The 20,863-nt window shown below is 38.0% G+C and overlaps 1 protein-coding gene across 1 annotated transcript; it reads left to right on the top strand.

The window, feature by feature from the left end:
• The first annotated feature begins 2,205 nt into the window (after positions 1 to 2,205).
• Positions 2,206 to 20,863, top strand: LOC113239126 (GPI mannosyltransferase 3). The gene is made up of 9 exons (XM_026475992.1): positions 2,206 to 2,505; positions 4,587 to 4,812; positions 9,468 to 9,615; positions 11,620 to 11,748; positions 12,347 to 12,499; positions 13,199 to 13,300; positions 14,020 to 14,199; positions 18,149 to 18,380; positions 19,270 to 20,863. The coding sequence occupies exons 1-9, from the start codon at positions 2,239 to 2,241 to the stop codon at positions 19,354 to 19,356; spliced, it is 1,524 nt and encodes a 507-aa protein (XP_026331777.1). The 5' UTR covers positions 2,206 to 2,238; the 3' UTR covers positions 19,357 to 20,863.

The following is a 20,863-nucleotide window of genomic DNA, read 5'->3' as shown; positions in this document are numbered from 1 at the left end:
TATTTGATGATCATTTTCTCGAAATCAACACTCATGTCATGTTTTGTTTCACTCGTTCGTTCGTTCGTAGAGTTCGTACAAATAAAATGCGTTCCAAAAGTTTTTCATTCCAGTTCTGCATTTCCTGTCAATGTATCTGTTTAAATAAAATAAAAAAAAGAAATTAAAAGCCTCATTGTTTTTTGTAATAAATAAATATTCAAAAATATTTATTTCAAATAACTGTTTACACAATACAATTACATAAAACTGCACAACGTGTCGCGATCTAAATTGAGTTTTTGACCCAACCTTGATTTCCGAGTAGTGGTTTCAAAAACCGGAAATGAGATTTAATAAATTCGAACAGTTTTATTAATGTTATTAATTATTATTTGTGGGTGAAACACCTTTTGTGAAAAGGACAAACATACTCATCTCATATCATATCATCTTATCTTATCTAAGTGAAAGTAAAACATAAAGATTGACTCCCGCCACTAAAAAGACTATTTAAAAACCCATATAAGTGAATTAAGTAACTTAAGAGAAAGTAAAAACATAATCCATTAGAATTAGAACTACAATGGAAAATATTACTGAGGATCCCGATAATTAAACGACGACATGGCTTAAAGGATTTGTATCCAAGCCACAACTATTAATGTACAAAAAAAAATCTGGTTAGAGTTTAGTGTATTTATCACAAACTACTAATACAAATTATTTATGAAGTTGTGTGGTTGATAGACAACCATTGACCTTTTAAAAAATTTTTACAAGAGTATCAGTAATCTACACATGGAGCCAAATAGGCAGTTAATAATATATGACCATTGCGTATTTGCATAATTGACTTCATCGATGTACGACGTCGAGAAACCGACCAGCGCGCGATAACGCATGTTTAGTATTTGCTGTATTCGTCGAATAGGCAACTATAGCAAATACTTTGACTCACATGCTATCCACACAATGGTGATTGTTTGGCAATAAATATATCAAAAACGCGAATACACAAACAGCCATATGAAATGCTACCATAAGATGTACGAAATCTAAAGTTATACAGCCAATGATCTTATGATACGTAAGGCGCACTATAAGTTTCGGAATGAATAAGAAAAAAAATACTATAAATGGTCAGAAATGAATTTATTGTTTCTCAAAATATTCTCCGTTAGCGTTAATGCACTTTTTCATACGAATGAATCCATTTTGAAAACATTTATGCCACTCCTCCGTGACAATCTCTGAAACATATTTTTCATTCTCTTCGACATTCCCTTCAGATGATGAAAATCGTTGATCGCGTAACTGGTTCTTAATTTTTTTAAATAAATAAAAGTCGCAAGGTGCCAGGTCGGGACTGTACGCGGGATGGCTCATAAGGTCAACGTTGTTTACCTTCGAAAATTCATTATTTTGTTTGTCTGACCGTGTGAGAACTGACATTATCGTGGCGCAAGATGATACGGCGTTTACGGTTACTTTTGCGGAGTTTGTCAATAAAGAAGCTGAGCTGTTAAATTACACTTAAAGTCATAGAAAATCATGCTACGAAAATTTTCACGAGTTAAATCTATGATGATGTTTAGAAATTGGTTGTCTCAATTTTTAAAATGACGCCACAATGTATAAAACAAGTGACAATCTGACGAAACAAACTATAATCTAAATCCAAAGAGTTCCATTTTCAAATGTTGTAATTACTTTTTAAATATTGTTTATGTACAAGGCCAGTTACGGAAACTTATAGTGCGCCCTATAAACAGCCTCAAAATAATTTGTTGAGAACTGTATCTTAAAAATTGCACCGTTACATTTATTTTTCTAATTTACCGATTGACATGTTTTGAGTTATACAACACTACTTCGCGGTGGCGGCGAGCTTGCGTTGAGGTTAGTGAATAACTATCGAAAATATTGTGTTTATGTTTATTTCTGACGGTGCCAGTAATTGAAACATCGTTTTTCGTATTTGCAATAAGTTAATACATCCTTGTGTGTTTAATAATCACAGTGTTTCATTCATTTTTCGCGTCAATTAAAAGGACGCGTTAGTTGACATTCTTCATGATAAAGTTTGTTTCGCTTGATAAGCTTCAATAGTTGTTGCTTTCTAATTGGAACATTGTCTGGATTGTTGCTTTTGTAATGTTTTATTTACGAAAGATACAGAAATAAATTGTAAGTGAGCACTTTTTTTTTCTATTTATAGCCGATTAACCTCTTTCGTTTAGGCGGGAGACGCAAGAAATGGCATGGGAAAAGGGCTTGAGGCCCCACCTGAAGGTGGTTTCCGTGATATTGTTCGTGAGGTTGCTATCCGTATTCTTGGTGCAAACCTGGTATGTGCCTGATGAGTATTGGCAGACACTAGAAGTGGCCCACAATCAAGCTTTTGGTTATGGTGCTCTAACCTGGGAGTGGCAGAAGGGAATTCGAAGCTATCTATACCCTAGTATAGTAGCTATATTGTACACTGTACTGAAATATACTGGGCTGGATTATCCACAGGCTGTGGTAAGTAATTTTTTTGCTATAACATTTTTTCCCTTACTAAAATTAAGAGGGGTCTGAGACATAACTCAAGAAGTGTAAGATTTGCATAAACTGAGTTATGTAACTCATTATAGTGAAGTTTTCCTGCTCTTTGGTGGAATTCTATTAGCAGATTTATATGTGTAATACAGTAATTATGTATGTATGTAAACACTGTATTATACAAGAAAACAAATTTTTAACAGAAATAAAACATTATTGTACAAAGGCGAGCTTATTCCATAAAAGGATTTCTTGCAGCTAACCTTTGAATAATTGAATAGTTGAAAGAAAAGTTGGCTCCTGGGTTGGCAGTAAAATCTAAAAATATATAAAATCATTAAATTTAATGCTACATACTAAATAATTACAAGAATTTATTATATCAAATGTACACACAAATACATAATATGTAAATGAATATATAAAATAAGACTAAATACATATGCGAAATTTAAATAAATAATTTATAAGCTCTAAGATGAGGAGTCTGAATAACTTCAAGATTTTTTCAAAAGGGCAACCCTGAAAGCTCGAACCGAAGGTGACTGTCTGACCTGGACTGGAAGGAGGTTCCACATACAAGCAGCATTCACTGTGAATGATTCCAATTTTTGCGAACTGTGTTGTGAAATGACAAGGAACAAATTAGTACCTGAACGCAGGCTGTCTTCCATAGCCTGAACGGTATTGGAAACGCTCACGACTTTTAGTTGGAATTATTAACAAAGTCAGTACATTATACCATTGAAAAATGCAAGAAAGTGCACAATAATGAGTAAGACAATTCATTTAATGAAAATTCACACACTTATGACCTTGTCTTGCTTGCATTCTCACATCTTATGGCTTTGCCACAGACCCCTCTAAATTTTTATTTCTCCTCAAAAGATTACAGAATATGTCGAGCAGACTATGATTAGATGAGTTGGAAGATATCTCCCCTTAATTTCACAGCACATCTACCCCTTTCATTGGGTTTGGCAGCAACAGTAGTGAACTGAATAGTGTTTAGCTTATGGGAGAACCGTTGGTATTTCTAAATAGTTGTAAATTTTGGAGTTGCAAGCTTGCTAGGTGCAACATCAGCTCTTTGAAGGCAGAGTATATTTGTTTTGCTGGTTGTTGAGCTCTATGTTCCTATAATATACTGCAATGCTCTGGCGTGGTCAACTACAGGGCAAAATACCTTGGAGTGCAGAGGTCGCTCCCCGAAGTCTTCGAACAACACAGAAGAATGTTGAGATTTTTGGAGAAGCTTGGATGGCACAAGTAGAACCCTGCACCCACTACACGCAAAATAGGCGCTTGGACGTCGAGTTGCGGACAACAGCCCGTTACACCATACCAGACCATACTATAATATAATCAAATTTCAATGTTACTAAAATTATTTCCATGTTATTACAATCATTGAGAGACTGGTGAAATTACAGGCACATGCGACGATGAGTGACAAGCACAGTGGCAGCCCCTAACATCTTTGCGATTTAAAGCTCTGAGTGGCACTGTAACTGTCCCGTAGCTTGGTATTAAAAAAAGAGAAAATGAGGCTTTTCCAAGTCTATGGTGGTTTTATTTTAAATTACAAGTTTCAGAATATTTCATGTAATGGGAATTGTAATTATTATGCATAAAATATCTTTAATCGGGTAAAATGTCTGTTCAAATTTTCTAGCCGCTGAAAGATTTCCAACAAATTGACAGGAGTGTGTTAGAAGTTTCAAAACATATATGTAATTTACAATGTTAAGTTCTATTGAATATCAAAATGTTTTACCACTATGATCTTTAATTATTTTTGTGAAATTACAACACTAGTTTGTTTTAATTATTAATAGAAAGATCGAACACTAAGAATAATTCCTTCAATCTAGCTGGATTTGAAGCAGCGCCTTCAGCATAACGTGGCTGACGCTCTCCCAAATGATCTTCGTAACGAAACATCAAACCTTACGAATTTTTCTAAGTGCTTGTTGCAGATATTTATTTTTGGTTTTCTTTGTATTAATAATCATATAATCTTATTGCATTAATTTTCAATATTAATATTTCATAACCAGATACTCCTGCCTCGCATCCTGCAAGCTCTTCTAAGCACAGCAGCAGACTACAGCTTCTACAAATGGACCGGTGGCCGCAAATGGGCACTCTTTCTCATCCTCACATCGTGGTTTTGGTTTTACACGTCTGGACGCACCTTGCTACAAAGTACTGAAACTGCTTTGCTAGTGATTGCTCTGTCGCAGTTTCCTTTCAAGGCTGGAAGGATGGGATATTATGAAAAAGGTTGGTAGTATACTTTGTCATCCTGAACCATATGGCTATAAGTCAAAGCTCTGAACTCTTGAAAGCTCTGATCAATACCTATAGCGGTAGACACAGTGGAAAGGGTCCAGTATTTAGTATCATTAGAGCTCCTTGTAAGAGAATTTGGCCAGGAAAGTACTACCATCTTACCTATTTCTGCTACCAATTGAAAAAAGTAATATGTATTTGGTTTTTTCCACAGACTTTTAGCCGTAACGCTATCTACGAGAAATCTATGAAAGCATTTCGTCACCCGATTAGATAACTTAGGTAGCTGTAGCTACCCGCCTCGGCTAGAGATGTCGCTATTAATTGTATTAGGGGTTAAAGTATGAAATTGCCGTTTTATTGCAATAGGTTCTTTGAATTTTCATAGAATCTTCATGGTTTGAGGTTTTCGAATGAAAGTTTTTTCAAATGGTTTCTGTGATTTTTTTTTTTTAATTTGAAACATTTGAATATCGACTTTCAATTGTTTTTGTTATTCAATTTAGACAAGAAAGATGGATACTGCGAAAATTCGAGTGATTTTTGAATACGAGTTCCGACGCGGAACTAACGCGGCAGAAACAGCCCGCAATATCAATGCTGCGTTTGGAGAGGGGTCTACTAATGAACGCACCGTGCGATTTTGGTTTAAACGCTTTCGTGATGGAAATTTCGACTTAAAGAACGAGTCACGAGGAAGACCGCCGGCAGACCACAGGTGAATAACGATGAATTAAGAGAGATAGTGGAAGCCGATCCTAGTCAAACTACCCAGGAATTAGCGGCATGGTTTAACGTTACCTTACCCACAATATTGACTCACTTGCGTCAAATCAATAAAATAAAAAAATACGAAAAATGGGTGCCTCATGATTTGACTGATCTGCAGAAAGAAACGCGTGTTGAAACTTGTGTTGCCTTGTTGAACCGGTACAGAAATGAAGGAATATTGGATCGAATTGTAACATGTGATGAAAAGTGGATTCTTTATGATAACCGGAAAAGAAAAATGCAATGGCTGACCCCAGGTCAAATGCCACAACAGTGTCCTAAAGCAAAACTTACCAATAAAAAGGTAATGGTAACTGTTTGGTGGTCTCAGCATGGTGTTATTCACTATAGTTTTCTCCGATCTGGTCAAGCAATAACGGCAGATGTCTATTGTGCCGAACTCCGAACCATGTTGACAAAACTAGCAGTAAAACAGCCCCGACTCATGAATCGATCTTCACCATTATTGCTCCACGACAACGCGAGACCTCACACAGCACGAGAAACCATTTTGACCCTTCAGGAACTGCAGTTAGAAACCATTCGTCATCCTCCGTATTCACCAGACCTTGCTCCAACGGACTACCATTATTTTCGTGATTTGGACAATTATCTACGTGACAAGAAGTTTTCTTCCCAGGAGGCAGTACAAAATGCTTTCACACAGTTTGTGCAGTCTAGATCGTCGGAGTTCTATCGCAAAGGCATTAATAACCTTCCCATTACATGGCAGCAATGTATAGATAATAATGGCAACTATTTTGATTAAATAAATTTGTTAAAAATTTAAAAAATAAACAATTTAGATTTTCAGTACAAATCGGCAATTTCATACTTTAACCCCTATTATTTAGATTGGAGTTGAATTGATATTCAATTATTTCTTGTGAAATTACTCCTCTAGTTTGTTATAATTATGAATACAAAGATCGAACACTTAGAAAAAATCGTTCGATCCGGTCGGATTCGAACCGACGTCGTCTAGCAACCCGTGCCAGACGCTATGCCAACTAAAAAAGTAGTATGACCATTATTGCATTCTGGTTTTGAAGGTAGAGGGTGCTGGTGATATTACAGGCATAATACGGACTTGTGTCTTACTGTCGTCCGTTTATGTCAGGGTGCGGTGGCAGTGCCCCTTAAATCTTTGCGATTTAAAGCTCTGAATGGCACTACAACTGCTATAGACAGGCGTGTCGCTTACCACCAGGAGCACAGTTGTTCGGCTGGTCATTTATTTAATAAAAAAAGATCATCATAACATTTAATTTGCATTGGAATTACATGTACCTATTTGCCAAGTTTTATTAAAATCGGTTAACGGAAAGTGGTTCAAAATCACTAAATCAGATTCATCCCCTAATTTGCCATCTTCAGAATGGGACCACTAATGATGTACCCTCTTTTCAACAAAAAAGAATCGTCGAAATCAATTCACAAAAGTAATTGCGTAGCATACATGCACAAAAGTAATTGAAAAATACAATCTAATAGGGAACCACCTGCCTTTTCTGATGTCGGTTAAAAAAGAAACTGAGTTTCGACTCGAAACGCTACGAACACAAAAGGCCTCTCAAGCTGGGGGTCCTTGACATTTTTCCTATGTCGTCCTTTTTGTTTTCGTGACAAATGTTTGTATATTTATGACTTTTCCTTTGATGCCAATACTATTGTTACCAGTAACCCTTTCAGTTTGCATTTGAAAAGTGATTACGTGACAGTATTACTTTACTCACCTTTGGAGTTGCACAAAAGACAGGCGACTTCTACTTTTGCATAAACATTCTTTAAATAAAAAAAAATACATTTCTTTGTAGATAAATGTTTTTTGTTTCTTATTACGTAACAAGAAACTATAATTATATTAACGTTTTTGTAGAGAATTAAATAGAATAGAATTGACGTACAAACCATTACTACGAAGCGCTTTGCTTTCTTTTTCTTAATGCGTAAAGACAAAGGAATTAAATACACTATCTGTGTTTTACGAAATCTTTGCGCAATTATTTTTTATTACTAAAAAAAAGTATCTATCTCGCAGACGCTGCGACTACCGTAACCAACCGTCCCCGACACGGGCGTAAAGCGCATTGTGAAATGTGCTACGGGTGCGAGTGAATACCGCTCCGTTCGTCTATTTCGTTTTTTTATTATAAATATCACAATATTACACACAACACACACAAAATATCTCAAACTAGGAAATTCACCCCGGAGCACTACTCAGCACACCCAGAACGAATCAAATTTAGAAAAGTTTATTTCGCAAATTGGTCCTACCAGGAATCTAACCCTCCTCATCAAGCCTCATCATCCTCAGCCATCATCCTCGGTACCTCCTCATCCAGCGCCTACAATGCAAACCGTGGGGCTACTGTAGTCGTCAAATTACAATTTAAAATATAGTGTCAAGGGATAATACCTAGGACTGGCAGACTATGGCACATAAGTCAAAAACCGCATCATTCATTTATATAATACCTTTACTGACTAAATGCATTTATTCGAACTTATATTCTAGCGGCGTCTTTTTCAACCTTGTCTTTCTTTTTAGATTCTGACATTATAAAGAACAAGGAACTTAAAACTTTGTTTGCTGATATGTTAAAAAAATAAGCATTTTTTACTTATGTGCCGAGAAAAGTACCGACTTATATGACAATGACTAGTATAAACAAAATAGTATAATAAAAAAAATTTGTTATGATAAAGTTTTGACACAGAATCTGCCTTAACAATATATTATATAATACTTATATGAGAAATAGAATTTGAAAACTACTTTAGTTTTCCTGTCTTTATAGATTGTAAGCTTTACAGAGTTATTTTATATTGTAAACAGAACTGTATTTGGAGCGAAAATATCAAGTACAAAACATTTTAATATTCATAATAATAACCAATGAATATTGGAAAAATAAAGTTTTATTCCAATTATAGTGGTCCCAACCAAAATACTTCATTTTTAAATTATAATGTAGCTGTCTTCAAAATATGCTGAAATTTATTGTGAAGAAGACAGAAACTTCCATTAGTCAAAATAATTACGTGACAACTGGCTGGCTGGCTGGGCTGGCATATGACTTGCCGACATTGCGCGCCAAGTACTTACAACTCTGGATTTTTTAAACTTCCTGATGAATTAAGTGTTTTTGAGACAAGCCTATACTCGTAATTATAGCTATCAGCGCAAAAGTGGTGTCACCCTCATTTAAGTTTTGTGTGTCCACAATATTACTTTAAATCATACCAAAGTACTTACAATTCTTTTATATTTGGGAGCTATTTTCATGTTAAAAAATATAATAATTGAGCGAGTTATTGCACTTAAAGTATGGATGTTTTCTTAGTATGGACATACCCATTTCGTCGTAAATGCGTATATTTTTTGTTACTGTTTATTTTCTAAACATTCTAGAACACAGCTTGTATCAACATTATTTTTTAAATGGCTAAAGTAGTTAAATACGCAAGTGCCTATAGAAACACAACCACAGTATTATTTTTTGAGACAATAATTTGTAGCAACCGCTTAATGTATACGTACTTGAATTTCAATAAATAATACACATATTGAAATATAATCAGTTTCGATAATTCCCGGGATTTGTAGAAGGGAAAGTCCACATTATTCTTTAGTTCAGCAAATTTAAGTAACTCAATTCCGATCACTGATGATTACTTACATAAAATTGAGTTTGACTATAATTATTTTAAATGTATGTGCATTAAATGATGTTACACCACTTTTGCGCTGACAGCCTCAATTTGGAAACGCAAACTAAATATAAAAAAAATATTTTAAATAAGACCTTGACAACAAGTCTTCGTCCATTTCCTGCTATAGGTTATTGATACAGTAATATCAATTTCAGAGAGTAACAATTGGATTTGGCTGGCGACATTGAGCGTGTTCCTGCGACCGACATCAGCTCCTCTGTGGGTTGTACTCATTGGGTACAACTTGCTGACCACCAACCAGGGCCGACTGAGACTGCTCACGCGCACCTACTTGCCTATAGCGTGAGTTTTAGGGAAAGTGACACATAGTCCTTCTACATAGGGTTTGCAGTGGCAGTTGCCGTGAGGGCGTAATTTTATTTATCGGAGTGCCATTACGGGGACGTCCACAAAACAAACTACAAACAGTGCGTTTAATTTATAACCTCGTTTTGACTATTATTGTTTCCAAGTGGAACGTTACACTGACTTGTTGTTTCTGCCAAATAGATGGCGTTAATATTAATTCGTTAGTGTAGAGGTCGCTAGGTATTTATTAAACCGCAACAACGAAGGTTGGCGTTCCTGAACCCCGATTCAGAACTCTTCGATATTTTAACCGAATCTTTCGATTAGATATCGTTCTCGAATCGAAGGGCGTTTTTCGAACTATTCATTATATAACCGAGTAAACGTTCGATTCGGATTCGGGTACGATATCGTTATCCAACAGCGTTTACGCAGTTAGTCGGTGAAATAGATTATAAGAAAAATGGAAATCCTTTTATAGACATTTTTAAGACTTTAAAGGCCTAAAATATAGGAATGCATTAGTCTTAATAGAGTATATAGAGTAATCGTATGGGTGTGACGCCATTTCGGTTCGGTTTCTAATACGACAAGGTGTTGTGAATAAACACGAAAGGAAATCGGTCTTTGGAAATCGGAATTCTGAATCGACCCCCAGGTATGACAGGTTAGCCAACTGTGTGGAGTGTACGATGTAATTAGGCGGTCGCCAGCTGGCACTGTAAACTCGTAAAGCACGCCTTGATTCAAAGTAATATTTCATCTCAGGATTTTAAGTAGTAAATGGGTCTCTAACACGGATTTTTGACATCCATGCACGCAGAAGCTGTAAATAATAACATTAATGACCTTTAGTGTTTAGGTGCTTACAGATTGCTCGATTTATTGTCGATCGACATGTGTAATCAGGCAAAATCCAGTAAAGAGTAAGAACCAGATGATCGATATTTTTCGACCCTTATTTTTGTAGATCGACACGTGCCTATTTGCTATGCCGTGTGTGTGCTGGACATAGCTTCGCCTAAAGATAGCAAAATTTGTATATGATTGCAACGTGAAATGTTTTTAATATACCTGTGGCTGTAGCATGGCAGTATATCACATGCAATGTGTGTTAAACCTCACTGTGACATATTTATTTCAGTTGATAAAGTTATTTTGTCATCATTAATTTTTTTTTATTGCGAATACCAAACCGGTACGATACCGCACTAGAGTTATTCGTTCTTTTGTTTATTTGGTAATTAAGTGTTATTATACATTTTGAAGAACAAGGATAACGATATGAAATTGCGTGTATCTTATCTTTGTCGTTTAACCATCGCCGCGAAAACGACGAAACACAAAATGCCGGATTTTTGTAGTTTAGGCTTTTACATTATATTACTTATGTAGGGATTTCTAATTACTCTCATGTATTGAACTGTATTAAAAATGTCCTCACCTTTTTCCAATAATTTGTATAATACCAATTTGTTGGTTTTGATTATTTCTTTATATCTCGTTTGTCACGCTCAGTTTTTTATGAAGATAAAACTACTGTGCAGAACTGTTAAAATATTTTAAAATTAGCTGTCACCTTGCGGCCATGTTTGGCACTGCGATAGTCTTTTGCAGCCATTGGTCGCGGCCTTCGGAATGCGATGGAAATGTGACTTTACGGTGCTTGCCATGTAGCTGTTGTGTTAACATGGCCGTTTTATCTCTCGAATTTGATAGCTAAACCTGGATATAATAGCTTTATCGGGGCGGCATGCTACGGGGGCTACAGTTAGGAAAGATTGCGTCGCGTCTGCAGCGCTATGGGAAAAGGGCCGAAGAATATTAAACGGAAGCATCAGACATGTTTAAACTGTTTAGTTTGGTATAGTGTACCGAGGTGGTGTCCGCAACTCGACGCCTATTTTGCGTGTCAACTTTCTATAATATTTAGTGACTTTTATACTCTTTTTATTATTATTAGCTACCAATTTCATAAAAGCTCCCTTTCCATTGCAGTTTGATCTCAGGAGCAGCTCTCGTAGCATTGGACTCCTACTTCTACGGGAACCTGGTTATTACACCCTGGGAGTTCTTTAGATTTAACATTTTAAACGACATTGCTTCCTTCTACGGACAGCATCCTTGGTATGTATTACATTTCTTTTTCTTTTAAAGCTAATAGGGTGTATGACTTTTTTTTATTGTATCTATCAAAGTACATCCTGAATTTAGACGGTGCAAGCTACTGACTTGCGCTGTTGCATAAAAATCTCTCTATTAGAAACCATATTGAATAATGCGTTTTTTAAATTAGATGCCTTTTTTATGTATAGGGGTCCACAGATCGAACACGCCAACCGACACAGCCTGACAGGATGGTGACGGCTGCCTTGTTTCTAGAATCTTGTCATGGGATTAGATTAGAAACAAGGCGTCGGCGGGTTCGATCTGAAAACCCCTATACTTCACTGGCTCAGCGGCCTGATGTGGTTCTTGGTTTCCGGCACTAAGTTCCGACCATTCGGACACATTCAGCTTCCTCAGATCTTTAGCGAGTCCGTCCTTCCAGCGATATCTCGGACGTCGGGCTGATTTTATTTCCCCGATTATGTTTGCCTCAGACACTAGCTCTCCGATCTCTCTATTGAATCTGGCTCTCCTGTCCCACATTGCAGTGACCCAGAGGACTCTAATCTAAGCCAATTATGTGGCAATGCAATAAATATGAACGTGAACTCCATAGGCACTGGTATCTGACGCAAGGCCTCCCCGCGGTCCTCGGCATCAACTTGCTGCCAGTAGCGTGGGCGATAGTTACTATACTGCGTCGCCCCAAAGAAAACCGGACCGGGGTATTGTTGCTGGCCGCCTGCGGGTTGCATCTTGCTCTCTACAGGTATGTTTTTATCTATCACATGCACAGCAAGAGTAGCGTAGTGGAAAGAAGGGTTGCTTCTTTATTGAGAGGTTGACGGCTAGAGTCCCTTTGCGGCATGTACATATCTATTACTTTAATCTATCGTTCCCACTAGTACCACTGGTAGCGGGGGTGTGAGGTGCATTGTCAGTAAACGAACGTATATGCGCTCGTAATGCACTGACACATTTTACCCTACACAGCTCTGTCCGAAAGCGTTCGTATCGTGTTCATACTCATCATTTTCTTGATACTTACATTACTGTTCTGTGTTCTCATTGTAATTTTAATGTGCAATAGTGAATATTTCATTAATTCATTTTCTCGTCTGCAACAGACAGGACAGATTTTCGTGGCTAGATCCAACAAAGTTCTTGTCGTGTACAAGACCATTCTCATCTTTTCTGTAGCAGACACGTCGAATTTTTTAACGTGTACATGCGTCCTAAGTTTTTATTAAAACTTAACCCTTGTTTCGATTTATGATGTCTGAAATAAATATTGTAAATGAATATGTGCATATGTATATTTACAAGAGCAACCCTATAGAATTTCTCGCTCATTCTTCTCATGGGAATCTGCCTTACGAATGAGCAGTAGAATTTAATCAACATGACGATTTCAAGTGTAATTTGCTTACCTATGAAATAAATTTTTGACTTTGACCCTTATTTCCAGCTTTATTCCGCATAAGGAATTCCGCTTCGTCCTACCTCTACTACCGATTCTACTTTATTTGGCTCAGGCTGTCATCGTTCCTTGGAGTCGGAAAGCTAAAAAGTAAGTTTCTTATACTTATAATACTCGTCGGCGAGCATGTATTTATTTATTTTATTTATTTTTTTATTTATTTATACATTTTAGGAAAATTGACGGACAAATAATACAATTATAGTAAACTTAAATATGAGTAATCCAATGCCATTTACGAATTTCCACCTACATGATTTAAAGCACTGACACGTATTGGTCACATGAAAGACGTGTATCAGGATCGTAGCCAGTGGAAGGCTAATGTCTCTGCCTACCCCGATGAGAAAAAGGCGCAAGGTATTATTATGTGACGAGGCGTGTTTTTTAAATAAGTACCGGTTTGAAATATAAACGAAAAGAATCAACTATTGGTAACAATTTTAATATTACATGCAGGCATGTACTTTAGTCTATTTTTAACCAACTTTAAAAAAAGGAGGTTCTCAATTCGCCTGTATGTTTTTTTTGTATGTCTGTTACGCGATCACTCCGGCATTTGTGAACCGACGACCTCAGGAGTGGTCCCATTTAAATTTGAAGAAAATATTCCACCTCTCAGGGTGGCAAACTATGGGATGAATGACTTTTGAAGTCGATCAATTTAAAGCTCTGAGTGGCACTGCAACTGTTATGGACAGGCGTCTCGCTTACCACCAGGCGCATGACTTGTTCGCCCCACCACTTGGTATCATCAAAAAAAGTGTTATCGTTAGAAATGTCTCAGTAAACAATATTGTACTGGCCAGGTGGCAGCTGTACTTGGTGGCCAGCCTCATCCTGCTGGGCAATGCCGTTCCCGCCGCGTACTTCGGCCTGGTGCACCAGAGTGGCACGCTGGCCGCGATGCCGCTGCTGCGCCAGGCAGTGGAGACCAACCACTCGTCGGTGCTGTTCTTGATGCCCTGCCACTCCACACCGCTGTACAGGTAACCCGTCGATCATTTTCCCCAGCGATCTCGCAACACAATAGTTATAAATGACAAAAGCGAGGAAAACATGTCACAGTACATTTACTCAAATATTTTATATGCCCGTAAAAATATACATAATTCCATTGAGAAAGAAGATATTCATAATATTAACCTTAGAGCTAAGTGCAAACTTATGGTACCATGATTTCGTTTAACCAAGGTAAATGACTCTTTTATGGGGAACTGTATGATGCGTTTTTACAATAAGATTCCGGTGCATTATATTAAGACCTACATTAAAAATATTTTAATTGAAAAGTCACATTACAAAATTTAAGACTACGTGTTAGATAAAGATGCATGGAAAGACAACGTGAGTCTAGATTACACACAAATTTGATTCAAAGTGTATTCCATAGCATTTACGTTTATTTGAAAAGAGCAATCCCTAGACTTTCTTGTTCGTTCTTCTCGAGGAAGTCAGCGTAGTGAACGAGCAGTAGTTTAAATGTGAAGTTATCATGTGTAAATTTTGCCTATGGATTAAATGATTCTTTGACTTTGCTGCTTGCTAAGAACAGTGGATCAAAGCGAAATAGTTCAATATTTAACTGCAACTGAAGTAGAATAATTTTATTCGGACTTATACGCCCAGAAACGACCCTGACCCAAGACACTTAGGGTCGTATTCTAGAATTCTACTCAATGCTCAAGTCAGGATTGCACTGGAAACACAAGCACTGGAACTACGACCCTAATGGCAGGGACTTGAGTGTGATTTCGAGTACTTTAAACCATACTCAAATCCTGACTTGAGCATTGAGTAGAGTTCTAGAATACGACCCTCAATGATCCAAGAGCCAAATTAACTCACCACCATTCGGATGAGCTTCCCGACATCTACGTGGGTGAGATTAAGATAGCACTCGGACAACTTAAAAATAATAAAGCCCCGGGAGAGGACGGAGTAACGACAGAGCTCATTAAGGCTGGCGGGAATGTCTTATTAAAGGAGCTAGCCAAGCTTTTCAACTCCGTTCTTAACACTGGCACTATACCGGAGACATGGAACGGGAGCGTGGTGGTCCTGTTTTTTTTTCAATAATCTCAGTACAGAGTACTAAAAAAACCGACCTCAAAAGTACATGGAATTACATATAATTACCATGTTTTATTGAAATCGGTTACCGGGTAGTGCACAAACCCGGATTCATCCCCTAGTTCGCCACTAAAATATAATAAAAATCTGTTCTCACTTCTCAAAGTATATTGAGGAAGAAAACGCCTTGAATTGGAAAATAGCGAAATCAGCCATTAAAATAATTGCTGCTTACAATAAAATTTAGGCGCTATTTATAAAAACGAATCTTCATGCGTGAACAGCCACCTTTAGAGGTGGGTGAATTTCTTCAAAATTATCTATATTATTTCTACAAAATCGGTTCACAAATACCGGAGTTATCGCAGTTTTTTTGAAGTCGGTTAAAAAGGGGTACAAGACCCTTCTGAAAAACTATCGACCTATCTCGCTCCTGAGTCGTGTATATAAGCTGTTCTCGAGCATTATCACGAATCGTCTTACCCGAAAGTTCGGTGATTTTCGCCGGAGCAGGCTGGGTTTCGAAAAGGCTTCAGTACTATAGACCACATACATACCTTGAGACAAATTATTCAGAAGACCGAAGAATATAACCGACTCTTGTGCCTAGCGTATGTGGATTACGAAAAAGCCTTCGACACGATCGAAATCTGGGCTGTTTTGGACTCCTTGCGGAGATGTCAGATTGACTGCCGTTACATCGAGGTGTTGAAAAGTCTTTACTCTGTAGCCACGATGACCGTCCAATTCCAAAGACAGAGCACAAGACCATTTCAACTGCGTCGTGGAGTGAAACAGGGAGACGTCATCTCTCCGAAACTGTTCACTAATGCGTTGGAGGATGTCTTCGAGATGCTTGAGTGGGAGGGACGGGGCATCAACATCAACGGGCATATTGTTATTATGGCGGAACCTCTGCAGGAGCTCGGCGAGATGCTGAACAGCTTAAACGATTTTTCAGAGCGAGTAGGTCTCAGGATGAACCTGGACAAAATGGAAACGGAAGTTATGTTCAATTATGGGCCTGTAACCGTAGGTGGGGCTACTCTTGAGGTTGTGCACAATTACGTCTACCTTGGCCAAAATATCCAGCTTGGCAAGCACAACTTCGAGAAGTAAGCCGACAGGAGAATTCGTTAGGGCTGGGCGGTATTTGGGAAGCTTGACCACATCTTCATGTCATCAATCCCACAAAGCCTAAAAACTAAGGCATTTAACCAGTGCGTTCTTCCAGTTATGTCCTACGCAGCCGAGACGTGGACATTCACAACAGACCTCGTCCACAAATTCAAGGTCGCTCAGCGTGCGATGGAGCGAGCTATGCTTGGGGTTTCTCTGATGGACCGAATCCCTAACGAGGTCATACCTCAGAGAACTAAAGTGACCGACATAGCTCGCAAAATCAGCAAGCTTAAGTGGTAGTGGGCCGGACATGTCTGCAGGAGGGTTGATCGCCGATGGAGCAAACTTGTTCTCGAATGGCGATCACGTCAAGGAAAACGTAGTGTGGGACGCCCTGCTGCAAGATGGACAGACGACCTGAGCAAGATGGCCGACAGTGGCTGGATGCGGGCGGCACAAAACCGGAAAAGTTGGCGTGCTCTAGGGGAGGCTTATGTCCAGCAATGGATGCCTGTAAGCAGATGATGATGATAACTGCCTCCGTGGCTAAACGGTTACCATGCCGGACCACCCCTGGCTGAACCTGGACAAAACGAAAGTTATGTTCAACGCACATGTGAACCCGGGACCTGTAACCTACTCTTGAGGTTGTGCAAAATTACGTCTACCTTGGCATCTTGAAGACGTTCTCCAACGCGTTGGTGAACAGTTTTGGAGAGATGACGTCTCCCTGTCTCACTCCACGACGCAGTTCAAATGCGCAATGAACAAAAAATTTTCAAAAAAGATAGACTATATCTTAGAATATATATATATCTCAGAATATATCTTGCTGTTTAAGGGTAAAATTAAAGAACCAGCCTATGTACCACCAATACTTTTAAATGGGGTACCTTTGGCGTGTTGCACAGTTTAGGCACTTGGGTCATATTGTGACAGAGGACCAGGAAGAGGAGGATGATGGAGACATAGCGAGGGAGCGCATGGCGTTGTCGGTTCGAGGCAATATGTTGGCTCATAGATTCACGGTGCTTTACGGTCCAACTTTACGCTGAGATCATACGGCGCGTTGCGAGTCCAGTATAATAATACCTTCATGGCCTTGTTGAAGCTTCCCCGTTTCTGTAGCGCATCTGGCATGTTTGCGGGTGCTGGTATGGATGATTTCTATGCCATCATGCGCAAAATGCCCACTTCGTTAGTACGAAGGGTGAGGGGTAGCAACAACGAGATCCTGAAGATGATAGCAGACAGGATGGATGCAGCTGTGTTCAGGAGGTTCACGCATGTTCTACGTGTGAGTCAGTGAATCATCTGGGTGGCTGCGTTCGTCCTGTTTGTTATATTTGTAACTAATTATTAGGTATTATTTTTGTGATTGTGTACTAATCTTAATACTAACATAGTTATAAGGTGTCATGTTACTAACTTACTAACTAACTTGTATGGACTACATTGCCTGAAATAAATGATTATTTTATTTTTATATTATTTTATTTATTATTTATAGGGTTTAAAAGTGCTATATAAATCAGGCTACGTGAATCATTCGCACCTAGGGCCCTACTCTCGAAACTCGAAATACGTAGTTACGGCAGTTTTCCCACAATGGATGACCTACAGATTTGAATTACGATCGCGCTAGATCTAAGCATGTACGACAACGTATTGTGACAGTAGTGGTGATACGAAACAAGACTACGAGCATAAAGAACTACAATAAAATGACTAAACTTTTTCCAGCCATCTCCATGCCAACGTAACAACCCGCTACCTCAACTGCGACCCGCCTTTACACAAGACCGGCGAGACTTACGAGGCCGAAGCGTTCTTCAACAACCCACAGCGCTGGTGGAGGCAGGAATACGCGAACAAACAAACGCCAACATTGGTCGTGCTCTTTGACGTGTTGAAAGGACGCGTCGATAATGTTCTATCGGGTTATAAGCTGATACACGAGTTGCCGCATACACAGGTAGTGTGGTTTTTTTTTTTATAATTTCAAGTGAGGGGATGAACAAATCGTAGTCTACAAGGCTGTCCATAACAATTGCAGTGCCACTCAGAGCTTTAAATCACAAATATATGAGGGGCATTGCCGCTGCGCCCGTCACCCTGAGACCATAAGTTGACAAGTCTCTTGTGTCTGTAATTTCACCAGCACCCTTACCCTCAAAACAGGAACGCAGTAATGCTCACATTATTGCTTGGCGGCGGAATATAACTGTATGAAATATAATAATAGAAAATGTAACATTTTTTCCGATCTATAGTACGTTCGCGTTAACAATGCAGTGAGTCATCTGTGCAACTGCAGGTTCAAGGTGTTAAAAAAAAAAAGTTCAAGGTGTATTCACAGAGTTAAAATTCAAACAAATTATATTTTAAAACATTAAGGTTAAATAAAGTCATTAATAATAAATATTTCAATCAGTATCAATAGAATTTTCGTTCGTATTTATAATAAAAGAATTTTCGTCTGCGAGTTCCATGACGTCATCCAAATTCTACATGGCATTTTCTTCTTTTCATCTATTACTGTATTGCGTCATAAAATAGTTTCTTAACGTTGTGTGTCGCTTTAACTAGTCACTGTGAACTTGACTTTCTAATTTCGAGCGACCAGATTGGTTACGGGGCGTAGCTAGGACGATGATTCACAGCATTCTCAACGCGAACGTACTATAAATCGCGTATATTTGTTTTTTACAAACCATTGGGCGAAGTTTGCAGACATGGGGCAGGAGTAGACAGGCAGTTGTATATTTTGAATGAGGCATATTTGAAGCAACTTTATGACAATATGATCGGCTGCTTGACCAAAAAATCCCTATGTATTTATTTGTTCACAATATTTTTTTCAGTTCCCTGAAGGCGAAGTTGGTGAAAAGGTTCTTGTGTTCAAGAAGGTTGGCAGTGGTGCAGCGAAGAAAGTCGACGAGGCAACCTAATCACCTATCACAACCCCACCGGTAATCTGTCGTATTTACACTGTTAGAAAACTTATCTTTTTCAAACTGTGTTATACACCATAAGTGTGGCGTACCAGTAACGACACGTCGCCCTTTATACTTAAGAATTAAATTTAACTCTGTGCCACTTATAACTACGGTTCAAAACACCCGGTGTGGTGACTTCAATCTGTGACATATCAAACCTACTGTCATGAATATTTCAACAAGTTTAAACAATTCTTGTCCATTTTCAACTAATGGAGAGCGAATAGGAGGACAATATTTTTATAGATTTGCCAAGTTAATTTAGGTCTTTAGCAATCGGGTACATAAAAATGTGACGCCACTTTCAAAGTGAAAGCGAACAGGTACTTTGACCGGCAGTATCGTTACTTGCCATCTAAGATTTTGTGTGTATCCCGCATACGAAACAAACATACAAACCATTATTATTTGTCTGATTACGATATATCTTTCGTGAATTGTTGTTCCCACGCCCTCAAGGATGCATTTTAAAATATCAAGCGGGCCTGTAAACACATTTGTTATAACAACAAATATGTCTACAGCCGAAAAAACACGCTAAAGACAAACAGTTTTATTTCTTTTAGTGTACATAGTACCGGTACCTTTAGTAAATGATAAGAAGTATAGTCACGAAATCGACATTAATATCTTTCTATAAATTTTACCATTTATTTCCACACACATTAATAATATTATAAAGAAAACTATTACAATTTTTTCATTCATTCATTCATTCATACATACAGTCTCAGCATTCACTGAGCGGCAGGCGTCGCTCAACACTGATTTGTATTTTGAGCCTGTTTCGCTAACTAAAGGTGCCTTCAACTTAGACGCTTATAGAAGCGATGCAATGGCGCCACAAACGCGCCACTTTTGCAGACTAGATAGTGTATAAAAATGAGTAGTGGTGCGGCTGCAACGCCGCAGACCCCCCACTGCAGAACTTCTATAAGCATCTAATTTGAAGGCGCACTTAGTTTTATACCTGTTTTGTATTACACTTTAAATCAGGCCATTATCTTACACATTATCTTCCACGCTTGCCCAATGCCTGTTGAAGATTTTATCCCCGAAGAAAAGTAAACTTTTTATAGGTGCAATAATCTGAAAAATATATACGCCACACCTGCCGAATTTCAACCGCAAATTTAAACTTATTCGTATCACGATATCGTGTTACGTAAATCAGAGATTATTTTGTGTAAGGGTTTGACTGGAATAAATTTAAAAGCGCCAAAATTATGCGACCAAATTTCGGTACGTGTGTTACTGTGTTCAATATAGGTTTGATGTGTCATTGATATTACTTTGACGCGATTTTTGAAAATAAAGTTTAGACATGCGATTTTTTTTTAATATGACTACAATGCATTTTGTTTTATTCTTTAAATATAGATATTTCACATTTTGTACTGATAGTAATGCAATTAAATATATAATTCATAAGTTTATTGTTCAATATGATTTTATAAAA

This window comes from Hyposmocoma kahamanoa, unplaced genomic scaffold (assembly GCF_003589595.1).
Source record: "Hyposmocoma kahamanoa isolate Upper Pololo Valley unplaced genomic scaffold, ASM358959v1 99599, whole genome shotgun sequence".
NCBI lineage: Eukaryota > Metazoa > Arthropoda > Insecta > Lepidoptera > Cosmopterigidae > Hyposmocoma > Hyposmocoma kahamanoa.
Note: the sequence above shows the minus strand (reverse complement) of the source record. Positions and strands in the feature narration are given on the sequence as shown.

What these genes read in the sequence shown, in the direction of transcription:
- LOC113239126 (XM_026475992.1), top strand. Translation starts at nt 2,239, where the DNA reads ATGGCATGGGAAAAGGGCTTGAGGCCCCACCTGAAGGTGGTTTCCGTG. An exon ending in GATGGGATATTATGAAAAAG is followed by an intron (nt 4,813 to 9,467) that starts GTTGGTAGTATA and finishes TATCAATTTCAG; the next exon opens with AGAGTAACAATTGGATTTGG. An exon ending in ACGAGTTGCCGCATACACAG is followed by an intron (nt 18,381 to 19,269) that starts GTAGTGTGGTTT and finishes TATTTTTTTCAG; the next exon opens with TTCCCTGAAGGCGAAGTTGG.